At 44.1% G+C, this 20,428-nt stretch overlaps 1 protein-coding gene across 1 annotated transcript in view; it reads left to right on the forward strand.

Moving 5' to 3' along the window:
* The first annotated feature begins 1,427 nt into the window (after positions 1–1,427).
* The window catches only part of LOC134620373 (prothrombin-like), a 40,408-nt gene continuing 21,407 nt past the window's right edge, over positions 1,428–20,428 (forward strand). The window contains exons 1-10 of the mRNA XM_063466531.1: positions 1,428–1,500; positions 2,188–2,268; positions 2,806–2,897; positions 2,986–3,010; positions 3,914–3,979; positions 4,048–4,162; positions 4,768–4,904; positions 8,905–9,198; positions 9,287–9,403; positions 9,566–9,689. Coding sequence (XP_063322601.1) covers positions 1,428–1,500; positions 2,188–2,268; positions 2,806–2,897; positions 2,986–3,010; positions 3,914–3,979; positions 4,048–4,162; positions 4,768–4,904; positions 8,905–9,198; positions 9,287–9,403; positions 9,566–9,689 — 1,124 coding nt within the window. The remainder of the gene's footprint in view (positions 1,501–2,187; positions 2,269–2,805; positions 2,898–2,985; positions 3,011–3,913; positions 3,980–4,047; positions 4,163–4,767; positions 4,905–8,904; positions 9,199–9,286; positions 9,404–9,565; positions 9,690–20,428) is intronic.

The following is a 20,428-nucleotide window of genomic DNA, read 5'->3' on the forward strand; positions in this document are numbered from 1 at the left end:
CATTCACACCTTCAACACCACATTCACTGAACCTCTTTATCCTGGGTTTGGGCTTCAGAATGATACCTCACTGACTATATGTGACTTAAAAGAAGACACAGAGAAAAACTCAGAACTCTGAAAAACAAACAAACATTAGCAATAAGCTGCCATAGTATTTTTTTTTCAAAAGAGAACAACAGCCAAAGCTTTTTTGCTTTAAAATCCTCCTAATATGGCTGCTGCTTTATCTTTAGGTGTGGGACTAAATAGTAATGGCAGTGTGTGTATGTACTCCAAGCTGTAGTTTCACACAGAATATAACAGCAAATCTTTGACAGCAGTACAAATTGCACCTTCTGATGGGATCATGGAATTACACGAATTCCTTCTAAATCACTGTTACTGCAAACTGAACATCCAGCCATTTTCTTAACTGATTGACATATTGAGGTTCTGAGAAGGGTTGGAGACTGTCCCTGTTGGTGAGAGATATGACCTTCAACTGATCTCCAGTCACCAATCATCAGACGTTGAAAACAACTGATGGTGGTCTTTTCTTGATGTCCTGCTGTGGTTGAAAAATTGACTTACTGGAGGTGAAAGAGCTAAGGGCCATTTCCACACCCAAATGAAAGTCTGATGTCAAAATTTGAGTATTTATTTGAAATGTAACATCTAGTTTCTGGAGCGTTGCTTATTGAGCACATGGCCAAAACAAAAACCCATTGTAGCCCTAACACATTGGTGCATATTAACTGTGAGTGGTGATGCCTAACTCCATACTTGTATTTTAGAGAAAACCAAATCAGCCCATAGGAGTAGGGTTTGTGTCATCTCCAATAATGAACTTGACCTAACATTTTAAATAAAATCTTATTTTAAATGTTGAATAATTTTTGTGTATGATGGGTTTGGACAGAACGATGGATCTTTTCGCTGACTTCAGGAACCCAAGACTATGATAACTGAATCTATCTACTGCCAGGTGATAGCTTTCGCCTGTAATGAAAGACCAGAACAACTGGTTTTATTATTATTAAACGATCAAAAACACTGCAGGTGTTCGAATGTAAGAAATGTCCCAATGATGGTACAGGCCAAATCAAGACATTTTAAGATTTTTTTAGGGACTTCTTATTTTGTAAATTGTGACTTGTCATATGAATTTCATATGTTTTAATACCAAACAATAATTCATGTATAGTTTCAGAGCCGTTGTGTTAAACTACAGCAATATTAACTCACAGTAGGACTCGAGTTGTTGAGAAAAAGTAAACATGTAGTTTTAAACATAACCGACTTATCAGTCTGGCTCAAACTTTGACCCTTTGGTCCATAATCCCCCCCTCCAGAGGACAGACAGAGAGAGAGAGACGGACAAACAAAGAAGGACACACTGAGTACTGCTGGATCTGGTTCTGAGGTTCTGCTCAGAGGTCTGAATCATGATGGAACCAACATCAAAACCTGCTGCTGTTCTGCTGCTGTTTCTCCTGCACAGCTGTGTAGCAAACCATGGTAATGAACTCCTTTCCTCTTTAATGTAGGATCAAGGGTATTTGCAGTGTGTACAATAACAGTAATATGAATAATCTAGATCAAAATTGTACTTTGGTTTGAATATATGTATGTATATGTATGTATATACGTAGCAATTCATCTATAATGCATATTGTGCCATTTGAATATGATAAAATCTTCACTGATATTAGAAAGAAAAAAAAGGAGAAAAATGCATTTTGTGGGACCACAGAATGCATTTTTGTGTAAATCCAATCCCAAAAAGTTTATATTAAAACAGACAAAAATATATTTTATCAAAAAATAGAACTTAGAAAACATGTGAAATGTTTACGCTAAGTAAATGTGCTATTTCAAAAACCGTACCTCATGTTGAATTTGATGGCAGCAGCACATCTGAAAGGCCTGTGTTTACCTGTGTATAGCTCTCCTCTCCTTTATCAACTGTATGTAAACATCAGGGATGAGGAGAGCAGCTGATGTGATTTTGAAAGAGGAATTTTGTCCCATTTTTGTCTGATAGAGGATTCTAGCTGCTCAACAGTCCCAGGTCATCTTGCATTTGATCATTTGTGTGACTACAGAACAGATTTTAAATTAAACTGGAGGCTGAGTTATGGAAGAAATATAGTGTCATGTTGGTAATGCTGGAAGGGTTTAACTGATTTTCCATCTTTGTTGTAGTTTTTCTCAGCAGCCACCTCGCATCACAGGTTTTGGTCCGGAACAGACGAGCCAATCAGATGTTTGAGGAGATGAAAGCAGGTGACCAAACAGCGGATTCTATCCTCATTATTACATCTGCTATTGTTTGACATCTTGACCATTCATATGATGCTGAGTCTACTGAATTGAACAAACATTTGAAAGAAACACTCATAAAATCTACTTGACCAAAATAAATGTGTGTATAGGGAGCAGGTTTATTTCTCTCCTGCGCTGCAAGTTTGGAACAATATTAGCTTTGAGTCTTTGTTGACTGGAGGTGGGCAGAGACTGTGCTGAATGTTAGCATTTATTTTGGAAAGCAAATCAAAAAGAAACAAAAAGAGCCAAGCAGAGACAACAAACTACTGTGAAGAGACACAAAATGACCACAAAATGTTTTACAGGTGCTCTCTATGTTTGTGTCTATTGATGCCTCACGATCATAGTGTGTTAAAATGTGGATTATTCTCCTTTGCCAAGAATATACCGAAAAGAAGAAACATCAATAGCTTTTAAATCTTGACAATGTCCTTAGAAAACACACCAAGAAAGAAAAATTGACTCACTACAATTAATTATTTCATATCATATAAGGTTATTTCACATCAGACCTGGAGAGAGAGTGTGTGGAGGAAATCTGTGACCACAAAGAAGCCGGAGAGGTGTTCAAGCAGCCAGTTGAAGCAGTATGTCTTTACTTCTCTCTGCGTCAGAAGTTTTAACAGTTCTGAGACAGTTCAAAGTCTAACTGCACAACAATCTCTCTTCCTGCAGGAAAAATTCTGGAGCAAATACCTGGGTGAGATATACTGCATTTAAACATCATATATATTTAATACTAAGAGATAAGTATAGGTATGATTTTTTTTTAATTACAGGGAAACTATATTTTCCATAACTATATTTTATTATATTAAATAAGAAAAACATTTCTTTCTTCAATTTTCTTGTTTTGTAGAAACAACAGTTCCAAAGTCATTCAGTGTATCAGAGGAAATTCTTATATTCTTTTTAGACAAAATAAAACAAAACATTCATCCATCGATCCATTTTCTTCTGCTCCTTCGTGTCCTGGTCACGGAGGCAGACCTCCCTCTCTCCGACCACCTCCTCCACTGTCCAGGGAACACCAAGGTGATCGGTCTGCTTCCTCAATGGAAGAAGTGGAATTAAGGAGGTCCTTAAAGTATTCGTTGCAACACCCACAATATCCTTAGCTGAAATCAGCAGCGCTCTAGCCGCACTATACATACTGCAGATAGCGCACTGCTTCCCCCCACCAGAGTAATCAAGGACACTTGTGTCCACCCCTCTAAAACAGAGTTGTTTGTGTTTATCTGGATAGATGGATGGACGGATGGGTGGGTGGGTGTTTGGATGGGTGGGTGGGTGGGTGGATGGATGGATGGTTGTTTTAGTCCAGTTTAGCTTTGTTGTGTTTCTGAATAGAACCTAGAATTCGTTGAGTGTTTCTATGCTTTCTCATGGTTTGAATTAATTTGATTTTGTTCAATCTTGTTAAGTTTTTTTTGCTTCTGTTAAACTTTGCGCAGTTGGATGCAAGCAGAGTTTAATTTTTCATGTTATTTGTACACCAGAGTTATTTCAGCTGTGAGCTGCACTGCAAACACGAACAAAGTCAAGAACAGCACACAAAGGGAGCACACAATCATCTCACTGTGTCTGTCTATTTGTTCTGCAGACTGTAAAGGAACTCAGATGTCAAGAACAGCAAAGAACATCTATCTCATCAGAACATGCATAAAAGGTGAATATAAATGCAATATAAAACAGTTAACTAGCGTGCATTAACACAGAGTGTGTGTCTGTCCTTAGGTCAGTGTATTTCTGCTCAGGATAATGGTGTGAACTACGAAGGAGACATCAGCATCACACAGTCGGGCAGATTGTGTCAACACTGGATACACGGCTTTCCACATCCTATCTTTAGGTAATTGAGCAATTCCCCACATAAAAACAAAAATTACAGTCCTGAAACTAACTAAGGAGCTTCTTAAATTAGGTAAGAAATAACCAAAGCAAAGCAGCTCATCACTCATTACCTAGGCAAAAGCAGAAAAACACAAAGGACATTTAATTTAGTCATATTTAAAGGGGCTAGCTCACAAACTAACTGGTAAAACAAAAATGATTAACCACCCAAGTCATAACTCAGTAATCAATGAAATAAACAAAATGAATGAACTAATGAAGAGCAAATGTCCTGCTAGGACAGATGCCGCAACTTCCTCCCTTGACTCCTACCCTGATTACCTTCCAAATGACTCAAGTCCTCACCTTATATCTAAAGCTAAACCCTCACTTGTGTCCACAATCTCATTCTTTTCATCACTACCCATAACTCACTGACATAGGAACCATTAAATCTACAGTTTTGTTTTTACAGTAGATCAGTACAGCATCCACATTAGTGCAGACATAATGCCAGTCTGACAGTCTTCTGGTTCCATTCTCTCCAAACTGGAGAACAACACACTGGGATTCTTCCTCCACTTGGGTAATTAATTCATTCCTTGTTTTCCTATCTGTCTACAGAGAGTATAATGCTTCAGAGCCAGGCAGCAATTTGAAGGAGAATTTCTGCAGAAACCCTGATAGTCATCCAGAAGGACCCTGGTGTTTTACCAAAGACCCATCTGTCCAGAAAGAAACCTGCAGAGTACCAATATGTGGCAAGTATCTGCTACAGCCACTGAGTAAAGATTATGAATACAATGATGTGGCAGAGGTGTGGTCTCTGGCCCGCTGCAGAGGAGGACTGACGCAGTGAGCTCGTAGGGCGGCACAGAGGCGGGAAGAACAGGTGTGCCTTGCAGGTTAACTGACTGTGTGTCTGCTCTTTTTGATAGTGACAGTCAGGCAGGAGAGTAGTGTGTGGCAAAGAGCAAGGAGTGTCTGTGTCCTGAGCTGATCAAGGCTAAAAACCACAGTTGCATTGCCACAAATAAAATGATTGTTAATCCACCCTTGTTAATCCAACCAGGCGGAGCGGCACACCGTGGTGCTGGAGCAGCTGATAGGGGCTGCAGAGGAGTTGCCGCTGTTGGAAGTGCTGGAAATGTGGGCGGCACGGGGACCTATGGTGGGAATGTCCTATGATGGAGGTGGGCCAGGTGTTCCTCGTCGCCGCGGCTCCAGCACCCACCCCCGGTCCAGGAGGGACGTACTGACGTCACGTGTCAAGGGGGTATACGCCACAACTTGGTGGACATGGGCTACATGTAGACCTTGGTCCACCAAAGTTTGGTTCTCCCTGGGGCATTGTTGGAAGCAGAGTGGGTGGACGTGAAATGTGTGCATGGTGACATTCACAAGTTATTCTGTAGTGTCGCTGTTGCTAATAATAATAACGTGTATGTGGTAGTCCCCATAAGGAAATTACTCCTCTGGATTTAACCCATTCACCCAGTGAAGCAGTGGGCAGCCACCAATGCAGCACCCTTGGAGCAGTGTGTATGGACGGTAACTTGCTCAGAGGTACCTCAGGGTATTCATTCTGTGAATCCGAACCCCCGACCTTCAGATCATAGGGCAGCATCTCTACCCTACTGAGCTAGCCCTGCCCTGCTAAAGTACAAGGGCAAAACGCATAGAGTAAGGGCGGCAGTTAGCCCTTGCCTGTGCGGGGTCGTCCAACATTGACCCCGGGGGGGAGGGGTCAGCGGGACCTTCTACGGAGGTCCCACCACCTCCGGTGGTGTGGCCCACGGATGATTTTCCTCTGGTGCAGTCTCGGGACGACACCCTACACTCAGCCTACAACCAAGTGATGGATATTGTTGGTCACCTGGTCAGCTCTGAGGCCACGCGGGCTTACCTGCATTTCCAATTGCGGAACGATAGGCTTTATCGAGTGAGTCGCAATGCTTGCACAAATGAGACACCCAGTTGTTGGTGCCACACCACGGCAGGGCACATGGGATGTGAAAAAACTGTGGAGCATATAATGGCTGGCATCTGGGCCAATGTGCGCTGATGGTGTGCATCATGCCCAGAGTGCCAGCTGGTTATTCCAAATGCACCTTTGCGTCTATTACCCTTAATGCAGGTCCCGTTTGAACGTATTGGTATAGACCTCATCAAGCCATTTTACCGGAGTGCATGCGGCTATCACTTCGTATTAGTCCTGGTGGATTATTCGACGTGATACCCGGAAGCGGTGCTGCTGTGCACCATCTCCGTGAGGAGCGTGGCACAAGCACTGTTTCAGGTTATCTCCCTAGTCGGTATTCCTAAGGAAATACTGACTGACCAGGGCACACTGTTCATGTCTCGTACACTAAAGGAACTATACGGATTCCCCAAAAGTTGACTCTGTTCATCTGGATGTAGCGTTTTCTGTGGAAGAAGTGTTTCTTCACTCATCCAAGTGACTGCTTCAGTCTCAGCTGAAGAAACTACACGGATTATTGGGCATTAAATCTATTCGGACTAGCATCTACCACCCTGGGGCGATCGTGGCTTAAGAGTTGGCAGTTCGTCTTGTAATTGGAAGGTTGCCAGTTCGAGCCCCGGCTCCGACAGTCTCAGTCGTTGTGTCCTTGGGCAAGACGCTTCACCCGTTGCCTACTGGTGGTGGTCAGAGGGCCCGGTGGCCAGTGTCCGGCAGCCTCACCTCTGTCAGTGCACCCCAGGGTGGCTGTGGCTACAATGTAGCTTGTGAATGTGTGTGTGGATGGGTGGATGACTGAACGTCTGAAGCGCTTTGGGGTCCTTAGGGACTAAGTAAAGTGCTATACAAATACAGGCCATTTACCATTTACCCTCAGAGCGATGGGTTGGTGGATCAGCTGAATAAGACGTTAAAATCGATAAAAACGTTAAAATCCATGATATGATCCATAAGTTAATTCACAAGGATGAATGCAATTGGGATTGCTCATTAGACCCTCTGTTGTTCACAGTGCTGGAGGTGCGCCAGGCCTCCACGGGATTTTCTCCCTTTGAGTTGCTGCCAAGTGGCAAGCACCCATCATGGTCACACGGTGAGTGGGGGACTTTGACTATAAGGTAGTATGGTCGGACAGGGGAGGAGCCACACAGATTTACCACCTCAACCTCCTTAAAGCCTGGAGAGAGGGTGAAACCACTTCTCTGGTGAGCCTGGTGAAGGAGAAAGATGAGTTGGGGCAGAAGGTGCCAAAATCCACCATCCCTGCCTCCGTCCATTGTGACGACCATCTTGCACAGGCCCAGAGAGCGGATGTTGCAGTGTTGCAATCGTGCTTCGCCAATGTGTTCTCCCCCCTCCCCGGCCGTACTTCTCTCATAGAGCACCATTTTGAAACGCAGCCTGGCGTGATGGTGCGTTCACGGCCCTACAGGCTGCCGCAGCAAAGAAAAAAATTAGTGCAGGAGGAATTTGCTGAGATGCTAAAGCTGGGAGTAATAGGAGGAGTCTCACAGTGGGTGGTATAACCCCATAGTTCTGAAGTGGTGAAGAAAAATGGGTGAATACGGATCTGTGTCGACTATCTTAAGTTGAATGAAGTGTCACGGTTTGATGTGCATCCAATGCCCCGGGTCAACGAACTCTTTGTTGGGCATTGCCCAATTTTTCACGCTGGCACTGGAGACACTTAAGAACTGGCAGGGCTACTGGCAGATTCACGTGTCTGTCCCGGGAAAAAACTGCCTTCTTCACTTTGTACGGTTTGTACCAATTTGTGGTTTGTACCAATCCGTTTGGCTTGTTCAGAGCCATGGCCACATTCTAGTGCCTCATTGACCGGGTATTGCGGCCACACAATACCTGGAATATTGAATATTCTGACACCTTCCTGGATGATGTTATCATCTATAGTGACACCTGGGCGGAGCATGTGCAGCGGGTGGCCGCGGTCCTGGAGTCCCTGAGGCAGGCGGGGCTCACGGCCAACCCGAAGAAGTGTGCGGTTGGACGGAGGGAGTTACAGTATCTGGGGTACCACTTGGGGGGGCCAGCAGATGCGCCCTCAGGTAGAGAAGACAGCAGCAATAACATCATGCTCGTGCCCCAAGACCAAAAAGGAGGTGCGATGGTTTCTGGTTTCAGTGAGCTCGTAGGGTGGCACAGAGGCGGGAAGAACAGGTGTACCTCACAGGTTAACTGACTGTGTGTCTGCTCTTTTTGATAGTGACAGTCAGGCAGGAGAGTAGTGTGTGGCAATGAGCAAGGAGTGTCTGCGTCCTGAGCTGATCAAGGCTAAAAACCACAGTTGCATTGCCACAAATAAAATGATTGTTAATCCACCCTTGTTAATCCAACCAGGCGGAGCAGCACACCGTGGTGCTGAAGCAGCTGATAGGGGCTGCAGAGGAGTTGGCGCCACGGTTGTTGCATTGCCACAAATAAAAAGGACTGTTAATCCAACCTGATGCCAGTGCGTGTATATGTATGTTCACGGGGTCCTGTGTCACAAATGATAATAATTAATATTCTTGCACCATTTTAGGCAAGTTGAAACTCTTGTGCTAGTAATGTTGGAAAGCCATGTCAACACCTAAAATGAGCTGCTCACAAGTCACTGAATTTCTTCCACAGTCTCTGGTTTCCACATCACTGCTGAACTCATCTTACATCCTGGAGTGTTTCAGGGATCATATACAATCTAGGATTATATTTCTCTGTAGTTTAAGCTCCAAGTTCCATCAGCTGATCTGTCTTTTCTATTTATTTATTTTTTGTTAAAGGTGAAGACTTTGTCCCACCCACTGTGGCCATGAAACCACACAAACCTATAGTGTGCTTGCCCAATTATGGTATAGAATACAATGGGGACCTAAGTGTTACCATAGGAGGTCACACCTGCCTGCCATGGTCATTACCGGAGGTAAAAACCCTCGGTCAGGACAAAGAGTTTATCCCTGAAGTTCAGCTGCAGACCAACAAGTGCCGAAATCCTGACGGTGACTTTGAGGGCCCCTGGTGCTATGTCAGGATTGCTGGAAATATAACAATGGACTACTGTGATCTGCAGCTATGTGGTAGAGTAAAAACCTGCAATCCACTATTAAATAAATCCTCCTGTTTACCCGGCCCTTACCTTTCCAATTGCCCACCTGTTTCCTGCAGAGGATCCGCTATTAGGGCCTGAGCAAACAACTGTGACCGAAGAAAGGGAGCGCTCCGTCTTAGGTCAGGACAGGAAAAACCTTTTCAGTCCTCGCACGTTTGGACAAGGAGAGGATGGTGAGTGCACTTAATGGGCAGTGACAGCAAGCATTAGGTAATCACTGTACCCCAAAAAGCTGAAAGAGAACAATTCAAGAAGCAAGTGATCAATCTAGCCTGTTAATAGTTTTGTTGTGTTTCACCATCTAACAAAGTTTTTATTTACTTCTTGTGCTGTAGATTGTGGACAGCGTCACTGGTTTGAAAAGAAGAACAAAACAGATGCAAATGAAGCATGCATGTTTTTCGGCAGATGGTGTCGTATCATTCAGGATGATGACGCTGAAGTGGCCTCGGCTCCATGGTAATGACACTAGATAAACAACATGACTTTAAGGATGATTGACAAAATTGTTCTGGATGTCTGTCAAAACAGACCAGACTCCCATCAAGAGATTATCAAAGTAACATAAGATATACTTAATTTATCCCAAAATTCAGGAGACTGCAGTGCTATAGCACCCAAAACATAAAAACATTAACATATGCTAGGGGCTTGCATGCCCAGTATACTGCTAGCCAATGTTCAGTCCATCAAGAACAAGCGTGATGACCTCAGGGCCAGAGTCAAGTTCCAGAGACACATTTGGGACTGCATCATCCTCTGCTTCACCGAGACATTGCTGAACCTAGCGATACTTTCTCGGTCTACCACAGAACAAATGAACAGAACAATGGCACAGAGGAAGAAAAGAGGTGGTGAAGTGTGTTTGATGGTAACCAATAGATGGTGAAAGCTTTCCTCACAGAAAGCTTTCAGGAGAGTGAACAGCAGCAGGACAAGATGCAATCCCTGGTTGAGTCCTGAAAGCCTGCACTGACCAGCTAGTACTGGTGTTCACAGTGATCTTAAACCTCTCCCTGGCCCAAGCAGGGGTTCCCATGTGCTTCAAACAGTCCATCGTTGTTCCTGTTTTTATGAAACAACAGCCCGCTTGCCACAATGATTATCGTCCAGTAGCACTTAGGGCTGTTCGATATAATGATATATATCAGATGACGATATAAAAACATCTATTGTTTCATTTTACGCTATCGTTTGTTTCATGGTGTTGCAAAATAAACTGTTTACGGCAATATTTTTTCATCGTTTTGATGGTCACTGTAGTGGCTATATTACATTTCTTAAAGTTCTCTCTTTCTCTTATATTTAATATAACCACACTACAGGACAAGCGCCTGTTTTTATGCATTGTCATTAGCAACAATGACGGTAAAACCACCGCGTGTCTGCTTGTTTATTTTCCACATAAACCTTTCACAATGAAGCTCAAGATCCTGTTGAGGCTTTTCAAAATAAACTGAATCACGTGAAAGAATATGCAGAGTATTTACGGATGAGAAGCAAAAAAGAGCCGTCAGGTGCTAAAAAATAAACCTTAGGGGGTGCTAGTGAGCAGCGGTAGGATGTAGATGAGCTCTCCACCGAAACTCATATTTTTACTGAAAAAACCACCATAAATTCTTACACAGGCGGATATTTTCTGCGGGTGAATGTTTCCAGGCTGATCTACACTGTCCATTTTTGCGCAATGAGACCGAAAACGAACCCTCTGAGCAAGAATAAAACCATCGAGGGCTATGTTAGCAACACCGCTAGCGGGGCTAATGCTAGCACCAGTAGCGCTACCGAACCAGAGGCTGGCCCCCACGAAGACAGAACCTACAACCTATGCAAGGAGATGTGTCGGGAAATGGCCACGTCTATAATGGTTAAGATTGATGAGCGGTTTGATACTTTTGAGGCTAGATTTCAGTCGCTCCTTTCGGAGCAGAAAGAGATGAAAAACCGCATGGAAAGTCAAGAACAAGCGACGTGTACCTTGGACGAGCGCATAGAAGCGCTAGAAGCCAAATGTTCGGACCTAACTCAGCACGCCAACCAACTCAAAACCAAACTCCAGGACTTAGAGGCCCGCTCTCGCAGACACATTGTCAAAATTGTCGGCATACCTGAGGACGAGGAAAAAGGTATGCCCACTGACTTTGTTTCTAGGCTTATCCCGAATTTGCTGGGAAAGGAGCACTTTCCACATCCGATAAAAGTTGATCGTGCACACTGCGCACTACAAGCGAAACCAACTGCTGGTGCTAAACCACGCACTATCCTGGCCCGCATTCATTTTCAGGAGAAGGAGATGATCCTGCAGGATGCAAAAAGGCTGCAAGTATAAAGGAAACAAGGTGATGTTATTTCCAGACTACACCAACGAAGTGATGAACCAGCGTCGCGCTTTTAATGGTGTGATGCAAACCCTGCGCAGCGATGGAATCAAGCACACACTACGTTATCCGGCAGGGCTCTATGTATACTGGCGTGACGGACAAGCACTGTCAATCTTCAACAACGCAGATGAGGCAGCACGCTGCATTAAAGGACACGGGTCGACTATGAGAAATTAAGGTCTCAGTGTCAGGTAACTTTAGTGGTTCTGACTAGGGCTGGGTATCGTCACTGATTTCTAGAATCGATTCGTTTCCGATTCACAAGGTCCCGAATCGATTCGATCCACGATTTGATTCAATTCAATTCGATTCGATTCGATTTGAATCTGGGAAATTTTGACAGTCAGGAATATTATAATTCAGATCAGTACATTTACATATTTTTGTATCTATAAAAAGGAAGCTGACACACGCAAGACTTTATCAAAGGTGTGAGCGTCACAGCAGATGCCTTTGTGTCAAAGTAGCTGAAGATAAAACACAGAAAAACATGAAGGTGGTTTTCCTGGCCTGGGATTTTATAAAAATATTCTGCAGTACATCAAAAACGAAAGAAAACCATATGAACGTTACCTCTGACATTACAGCGGTTTTATTAGAGACACGGCTAAGCATTTTGCATAATTTTAAAAAGTTTAAATTTGTTCAGTATTGAATGGCAGAAATTAGGTTTTCTTTTCGGAAGTAAGTAAAATGAAAAAAAAAAACAGCGGCCGACAGCGCTGTAAACAACGGTAGACTTGTGCGTAACAAGGAAGCGAATAATGCAGAAAACAGATTTTTAGACGGGAAACTGTTCTTGAAGTACAGCGAGAGAGAGAGAGAGAGAGGGAGAGAGAGAGCTGTGCATGAAGTGTGATTTTATCGTGGTGGAAGCCAAACAATAAAAGTCAGAGTGAATTCATGACGAAGTTTATGTGAAGCGTAGTTTGGATCTTCTTTTGCTGCTGGTTTGGTCAATATTGTTTGGAGAGAGATAAAATTAACAGCTTTAGAATCAGCGCAAAAAGGGCGTGAACACAAGTTGCGGACCCGCTGATAGATCAGAATCAGCGAGCTGTCGGCTTTCAGCCCCGACCGTGTCCGTGCCGTCGGGTGAGAAAGGCAACATCTCACTGATTCTGATCCGCGGGTCCGCGCTGTGTGTTTACGTCCTTGTGCAGAATCCGTGTACCTGCTCTCATTTACTGTCTTAGCTGTTTGGTGGTTGTTGAAATTTTGTGAGGTTTCACCTGAGATTCTGGCATTTCGGGCAAAATAAATTTATATATATATATATATATTTTTTTTTTTTCTTCTTTTTAAACCTGTCCCGTTTGGTTCTTTTGCCATCAGAATTATTGTCTAAAGGCGAAGAAAGATGCCCAACGGATTTACTTTACCAAATGGACCATCCCAGCCTTGCCGTAATGGTCCATTTGATTTACCTTTTATTGTTTATTTTATTTTATTTTATTTTTTTTACTTGCTAGATACAGGACAGGGGAAAAGAAAAGGGAGAAAGAAAGAGGGGGGAAAAAACAAAACAAACAAAAAAAAAAACAGCGGAGAAGAGGGACGGGGATAAAGGGCAAAAAACAAAAACCAACAAAATAAGCAGACAAAAAATACATATATCGATCACCTGGATCACCTGTTGAGAAAGAAAAAAGAAAACAAGCAGAAGAAAACGAGAGTAATAGAATAAACAACATCACAATGATATATGGGAATATAACACTAAATACTTAATATTAAACATTATTGTGCAGCACGTAAGATCGACAGCGCACAGTGTGCTTTGAGGTAGGAGCCAAAAAGGGTGTAGTTTGTGTGTGTGATCACCTGTGTGTACACCTGTGAGCATGAGCGCGCTTGTATTTAAAAGGTTCCTTAATGTAATGATCTGCTAGAGGGTGTGGGGAGCCACAGTCCCATCCTCCAGGGCATGAAGCAGGTACGGAGGAGATCAAAACTCCAGACATCCAGAGGCCCCCAGAACACAAGAGACCAAGGAAGACCAACAGAGGGGCAGCCGCGCCACTGTCCCAGAAAGAGCTGAGGAGAGTCCCAGATGAGGGATCACTCAGCAGCCGCGGAGCAGAAGCCAGGGGGGGTTGCAGTGACGTGCCCGTGAGCTCCGCCGGCAGCCAGCTGTGCCTGAGTGACCGAGCCCCAGGCCGAGAGGCCGAGGGCACCCCACCCCCAAAGTGGCCCGAGCGAGCCCCAGGTTCCAGGCCCCGATAAGCAGCCACCAAGGAGTGAGCCTGTGTGTACCCGGACGCCCACCCCCGGACACAAAGAACCACCAACGCATCGATGTCTGAGGGCGTCTGCCACCGGCAGGGGAAGTGGTGGGGGGAGATAGGCCTCCAAACCTTGGAGGGCCTGAGATGTCCCCAGAGAGGTGGCGTCTGATACCCAACCTGACATATAGACACAGACATACAGGCACACTCAAATACAAACATCCATTCCCACCCTCATGCTCTCATAGGCAATTACTCCACACTCAACCAACGTGGAGACAGACATAAAGAGACGCTGTACACACAATCACACTCCCCAAGCGTACTCTAAGAACCGGGTCTAGGTACCCTTGCCCCTGGAGGGGGAAACTGCACCCAGACCCAGGTGGTGTTACCCTTTTCCCTGCAGTGGGGAGAAGCAGACTGCCCCGACTCCGCAGCAGCAGGGAGGCCCCACACACCAGACCCCAGTCGGACGGCCAACTCCTCCTCCTAGCCCCCCCGCTGTAGCAGGCCGCAGAGACCGGGGGTGTGAGAAGACTCCAAACCTCCCTCTACCCGCTCATATGTAGTGTTGATGTATATGTGTTCTAAGGTGCAATTAAAACCCAGGAGGGCATGGAGCTACCTGCCAGAGAGCAGCAGGTAAGCGCATAGCCCCTCCTGATAGCCCTCAATGTCTACGTGTATTTAAAATTGAGAGGTGGGCAACGACGCCAGGGGTGAGGTGTACACCCTGATGGTAATTTGGAGTCCGTGTTGTGAGCCCACCCCCAAGATCCTATATGTATGTGTTATGAGAGTGTGAGTAATGTGAATGTCTAAGTTGTGAGATAAAATTGAGGCAGAGGGAGCCAGAAGGGGACAGAGGGGGGGGATGCCTCCTCTGCACCCTGGTGACACACCCCTACCCCAAGGCCCTGGATGTGTGGGTGATTGTGGTGGAGCGGGAAGAGGGAGGCAGCTGGAGATGGGGAGGGAAGAAAGGGAGGGGCAAGTGACCCCTCCCTGGGGCCAGCTCCCCCGCTGACCCCAGTAGGCACCCCCATGCCCTGCAACCCACCAGGGAAAGGGGGCCCAGGCCCATCCGGACCAGGGCCCAGTGCAGCAGCGCCGCCCGGCCCCACAGAGCCCGGGACAGCCCACCCGACCCCACTACAGAGAAAACTGCACCCACCCCATCATCCACTCATCTTCCAGACTACACAAGACAATAGACGCCCAGGCTGAGATCTTCCTCCACCTCTCCTATATCTCCCCCTCCTGCAGAGAGAATTCCTGAGGAGAGGAAAGCTCCTGCAAGATGTGACAACCTCCCCCACCAGTTGAAGAGTCCCCCAGGTGGCTCGATGCACTGGTGGCGCCCTGCTCCAGGACTGGGCCCCCATATACCCACCCGCCCACAACCCCAGCAACACACCAACCAGGACCCGAGCCCCCAAGGCCCGGCCAGGGCCCCAGCCCAGAGACGGAGCGCCCCCAGAACCTCACGCCCGTCCCGGACCCACCCAGGGGCAGCCAGGCTACCAGGTCAGTAACCCACGTCCGTCAGCACAGACCCTCCCCTAGCCCCGCTGCACGCAGCCACGAGGAAACCGTCACCTAAGAGCCAACAGAGCCCTTAATTGGCCATGACCGCTACCCCGGGTTGAGCCCCCCAAGGAAGATGCTCCTGGGGAACCCCCCGACGCCCTAAGCCTGTCCCTACCCCCACACCAATCACAACAGTGAAGGTGGGACCAAACTATGACCCCCCACCCCCACTAGGTGATGGAGCTGATCAAAGGAGCCCAGAGCAATTGATCTGATGTGGTGGCAGAGGCTGTATCAAGACTAATGTAATCTAATAGATAATTTCTATACTGGTTAGAATTAAGATTATTTTTATTTTTCCAGTTCATGAGGACTGTTTTCTTGGCTATGCATAGGGCAGTGAAAACCATGTGGGCTATATTCTTTTCTGAAGTGACATTATCTAAGCTGCCCAACAAACACACTAAAGGAGAAGTTGGAATGTTACATTTCAGACACTTCGATAAGTCTTCACATATCTCACGCCAAAACTTCTGAACTGGTGGACAGAACCAAAGAGCGTGGATATAATTGTCCAGTGAATTGGTTTGGCAGTGTGAGCAGTTGTTGGTAGACGTAAAGCCCATCTTGAACATCCGATGACCTGTATAGTGCACTCTATGTAGTATTTTGTATTGAATTAATTGAAGACTGGGATTTCTAATTAGATGAAAGGTTTTTAAGCAAATCTGAGACCAGAAGTTTTGGTCTAAGTTAACTGATAAATCCGCTTCCCATTTTGCAATAGGAAGTGATATTGATTCATCTATTTTAGAAAGCATTCTGTATATTTTGGATAGTAATTTGGGGGTTTTAAGAGTAAGAAATTGAACCACACTTGGTGGTGTTTGTAGTTCAACTTGACCCGGTTTAAATTTCTTTTTTACTATGGATTTAATTTGTTGATATTCTAAAAATCTTTTCTTGTTGATCCCATATTGTGTAACTAGTCTGTCAAATGAAATAAATTCTGTTCCTTCTAGTATATGTTCTAAATATTTGATTCCTTTACCACTCCAATCTGAAAAGTTTATCATATTATTGTTTTGTAATATGTCAGGGTTGTTCCAGATAGGTGTACGTTTGCATGGGATTAATGAAGACTCTGTCAACTTCAGAAACTCCCACCATGCTGTCAGAGAGGAGCTAATGTTGACGCTTTTGAAGCATTCATGTCGTTGAATGTTTGAGCTGATAAATGGTAGATCTGAAATCTCTAGATTATTGCAAAGTGCTTGTTCTACATCTAGCCAAGGTTCATCTAAGAGGGTATGTTTTAGCCATCCTGAGATAAATTGGAGCCTGTTGGCTAAGAAGTAGTGCTGAAAGTTAGGTAGTTCTAATCCTCCTTTATCCTTGGTCTTTTGTAGTGTTTTTAAGCTTATACGTGGGGGCTTATTTTTCCAAAGGAATTTGGACATATATGAATCTAGAGATCTGAACCAATCTTATGGCGGTTTAGTTGGGATCATTGAGAATAAATAATTTATTTTTGGTAAGACCATCATTTTTATAGCGGCAACCCTTCCCATGAGTGATATGGGTAGACATTTCCACCTAGCCAGATCGCCTTCTACTTTCTTTAACAGTGGGATATAGTTTAATTTAGTTAGATCTGCAAGCTTGGGAGAAACATTAATACCTAAATATTTTATATTTCCCGATTGCAGTGGAGTAGAAGAGGAATTATGGAAGGAGCAATTAATCGGAAGGACTGTAGATTGTGACCAGTTAATTGAGTAATCTGATATTCTTGCAAAAGAGTTTATCAATTCAATCACCCCAAAGATATTGGTTTGTGAATTTTGGAGAAAGAGTAGCACATCATCCGCATAAAGGCTGATTTTATGTTCCACGTTCTTGCATTTTATGCCCTTAATTACTGAATTCTGTCTAATTGCTGCTGCTAGTGGGTCAATAAAAATTGCAAACAGTGAAGGGGAGAGTGGGCATCCCTGCCTGGTGCCCCTCAGGAGACAGAAGCTGGAGGATGTCTGGTCATTTGTTCTGACACAAGCTGTTGGGGAATTATATAATATTTTTAACCAGCTGATGAAAGAAGATCCAAAACCAAATTTGTGTAAAGTTGCAAATAGAAATTTCCAGTTAACTCTGTCAAACGCTTTTTCTGCATCTAAAGAAAATATTGTAGTTTCAAGGTTTTTACTGTATGAGTAGTCTATCAAATTAAGTAATCTACGTGTATTTGTTGATGAGTGCCTACCTTTTATGAAACCAGTTTGGTCAGGATGAATTAAGAGGGGGGTTATTTTCTCTAGTCTCTTCGAGAGAGCTTTGCAGATTATTTTAAAGTCTACATTTATAAGGGATATTGGACGATAGCTTGAGGGATATACAGGGTCTTTGCCTGGTTTTAGCAGGAGATTAATGTTTGCAGAATTCATATTTGATGGGAGTCTGCCATTTTCTTTGATTTCCAACAGCGTTCTGTAAAAAATTGGGGCTAAAATCGTCCAGAATTCTTTGTAGAATTCTGCAGGAAAGCTGTCTGGACCTGGAGCCTTATTATTGGGCATACTTATCAGGGCTTCCTGGAGTTCACCTGGTGTCAGTGGCGAATCCAATGCCATTGCTTGAGAGTCTAATAATTTTGGGAGAGTTATGTTGTCTAAAAACTGATCAATTTCCTTTTTAGATGGGTTTATTTGTGGTGAATACAACGTTTTATAGAAATCCCTGAAGATGTTGTTTATTTGTTTCGGGTCATATACTGTGTTCCCAGATGAGTCTTGAACAGCACATAGAGTTGTTTTTTCTTTATTTATTTTTAGCTGGTTTGCTAGAAATTGACCGGATTTATTACCATGTTCATAATTTTGTAAGCGTAGTCTTTGTACTAAGAATTTTGTTTTTTTATCAATTATCTCATTTAATTCTAGTTTTGTTTTGCGTATTTTGTTCAATGTTTCCTGATCTTGGTCGGACGCATAGGCTTCTTCTAGTGATTTGATGGTTTTTTCTAATTCCTGGATATTTTTGTTTTCTTTTTTCTTTTTATGTGATGAGAAAGAAATTATTTTACCTCTCATCACAGCTTTCCCTGCTTCCCATAGAACAGAAGCTGATGTTCCGGGAGTGTCATTAAAGTCTAAATATGAAGTCCACTCTTTTTTAAAATATTTAATAAAGTCTTCATCTTTAAGCAGTGATGTATTAAATCTCCAGTTTTTACTAGGCGTAGTATTATTCTTGTGCATTAGTGTTAAAGATACAGGAGCATGATCGCTGACAGCTATAGGGTGAATCTCAGTGTCTGAAATGTCCCTCAGCAGTGAGCTGCTGACCAAAAAATAATCCAGACGAGAGTAGGAGTGATGGACATGTGAGAACAAAATATTTTCCTTACTGGTGGGGTGAAGGGAGCGCCATGCATCGCAAAGACCAAAGTCGCTCATATACTGTTTGATTATATTTATGGACTGCCAATTACGCTGAGTTCCTGCTGTATTGAGCCTATCCATTTCTTCATTTAGTCCAAGGTTGAGGTCGCCTCCAAGAACAAGTGTGCCATCTAAGTGCACTGAAAAAACCGTGAAAGAATGAGGGATCATCAACATTTGGACCATATACACTTACAATACATAGCTTTTTATCAAGTATAGATAGTTTAATGATTAAGAATCTGCCCTCTGGATCTATAACTGTATCGAGTACTGTGAAATTAATTTTTTTATGGATTAAAATTGCTACTCCCCTTTGTCTAGAATTATAACAAGCTGAGAACACATTAGGAAACTCAGGTGTTTTAAGTTCATTCGAACCTCTAAGAGGTCTGTGGGTCTCTTGTAAAAGGACAACATCTGCCTGTAGTTTTTTGAGTTGGTTAAATATTTTTAACCTCTTTTCTCTGGAGCCAGCTCCATTTACATTCCATGTAACGAATCTTAGTGCACCCATAGATGTCTGTGTATAACTAGGGGTGTGCGCTGTGTGTGTCGCTTAGACAGGTGGAGAGAATACATCACTTGTTCGTAAATAAAAAGAGGGGGAGAGAGAAAAAATGTGTGGTGAGATGCTCCCTGAGTCTGACTATGTGTGTGCATATTTACTAATATGAGTACGCTTGGTTTAAGTGTGTGTATCCTATACGACTGTGTGCGCTGTCTGATGTAAATGTGCTGCCGTTGAGCGCATGGCTGTGCGTGATCGTGCTGTGCGTATGTGTCCAAATAAAGGATGTTGTTTGTGGATGAGTGTGGAAGCAGGTGATCGAAGCAGTGAAAGAAAGAAAAAAGAAAGAAAGAAACCAAGGACAAGGGTGAGCAGCATAAAAACAAGAGGGGGAAAAAAGAGAACAAAAAACGAGAAGAAAAAAAAAAAATCCGGAAACATTCCGATCAAACCATTGACGGAGAGTGACGGTGTTAATTCTGCTATGAAATCACACCTAAGATGTGATTTGATACTAGTAAGTTAAACAGATGTTAATGCAAGTTAGTGTGAGTGGGTGGGGAAAGGGTGTAGCGGATTCTTATCTGGTGTGAAGTTAATACAGCCACGGAGTGATGTCGGGGTCGCGGTGGAGCTGTCCGTCCACGTACAGCCGGTCCACAGCGATGACAGCGCGGGAGCCCTTCTGGATAAAGCTGCGTCGGATTGGGAAGAGGACCCTGCGTCGTTCCAGGATCTCTTTGGGGAACTGGTCGTTCACGCTGAAGTCCGTTCCTTTTAATTCCCTGCCGCGGCTTTTCACCTGTTCCTTTTGTTTGTAGTGGCCGAATTTGGCCACGATAGGACGTGGTCTCCTGGCCGCAGCCCGAATGGGGCCGAGGCGATGCACCCTATCAAAGACGATGTTCTTCACCGTGTCCTCGGGCAGCTTCAGGTGGGTTTTGATGAAGCTTTTTACCGTGGTCTCCGCGTCCTCTCCAGCGGCTTCTGGAATACCAGAAAATACCAGATTATCACGCATGCTACGAGCTTGTAGATCAATAACTGTTTCTTTTATTTTTTTATTTTCTCTATTTAGCTGAGTAACATTGTCTGTGAGACATTT

Source organism: Pelmatolapia mariae, linkage group LG23, assembly GCF_036321145.2.
Source record: "Pelmatolapia mariae isolate MD_Pm_ZW linkage group LG23, Pm_UMD_F_2, whole genome shotgun sequence".
In the NCBI taxonomy this organism is placed as follows: domain Eukaryota; kingdom Metazoa; phylum Chordata; class Actinopteri; order Cichliformes; family Cichlidae; genus Pelmatolapia; species Pelmatolapia mariae.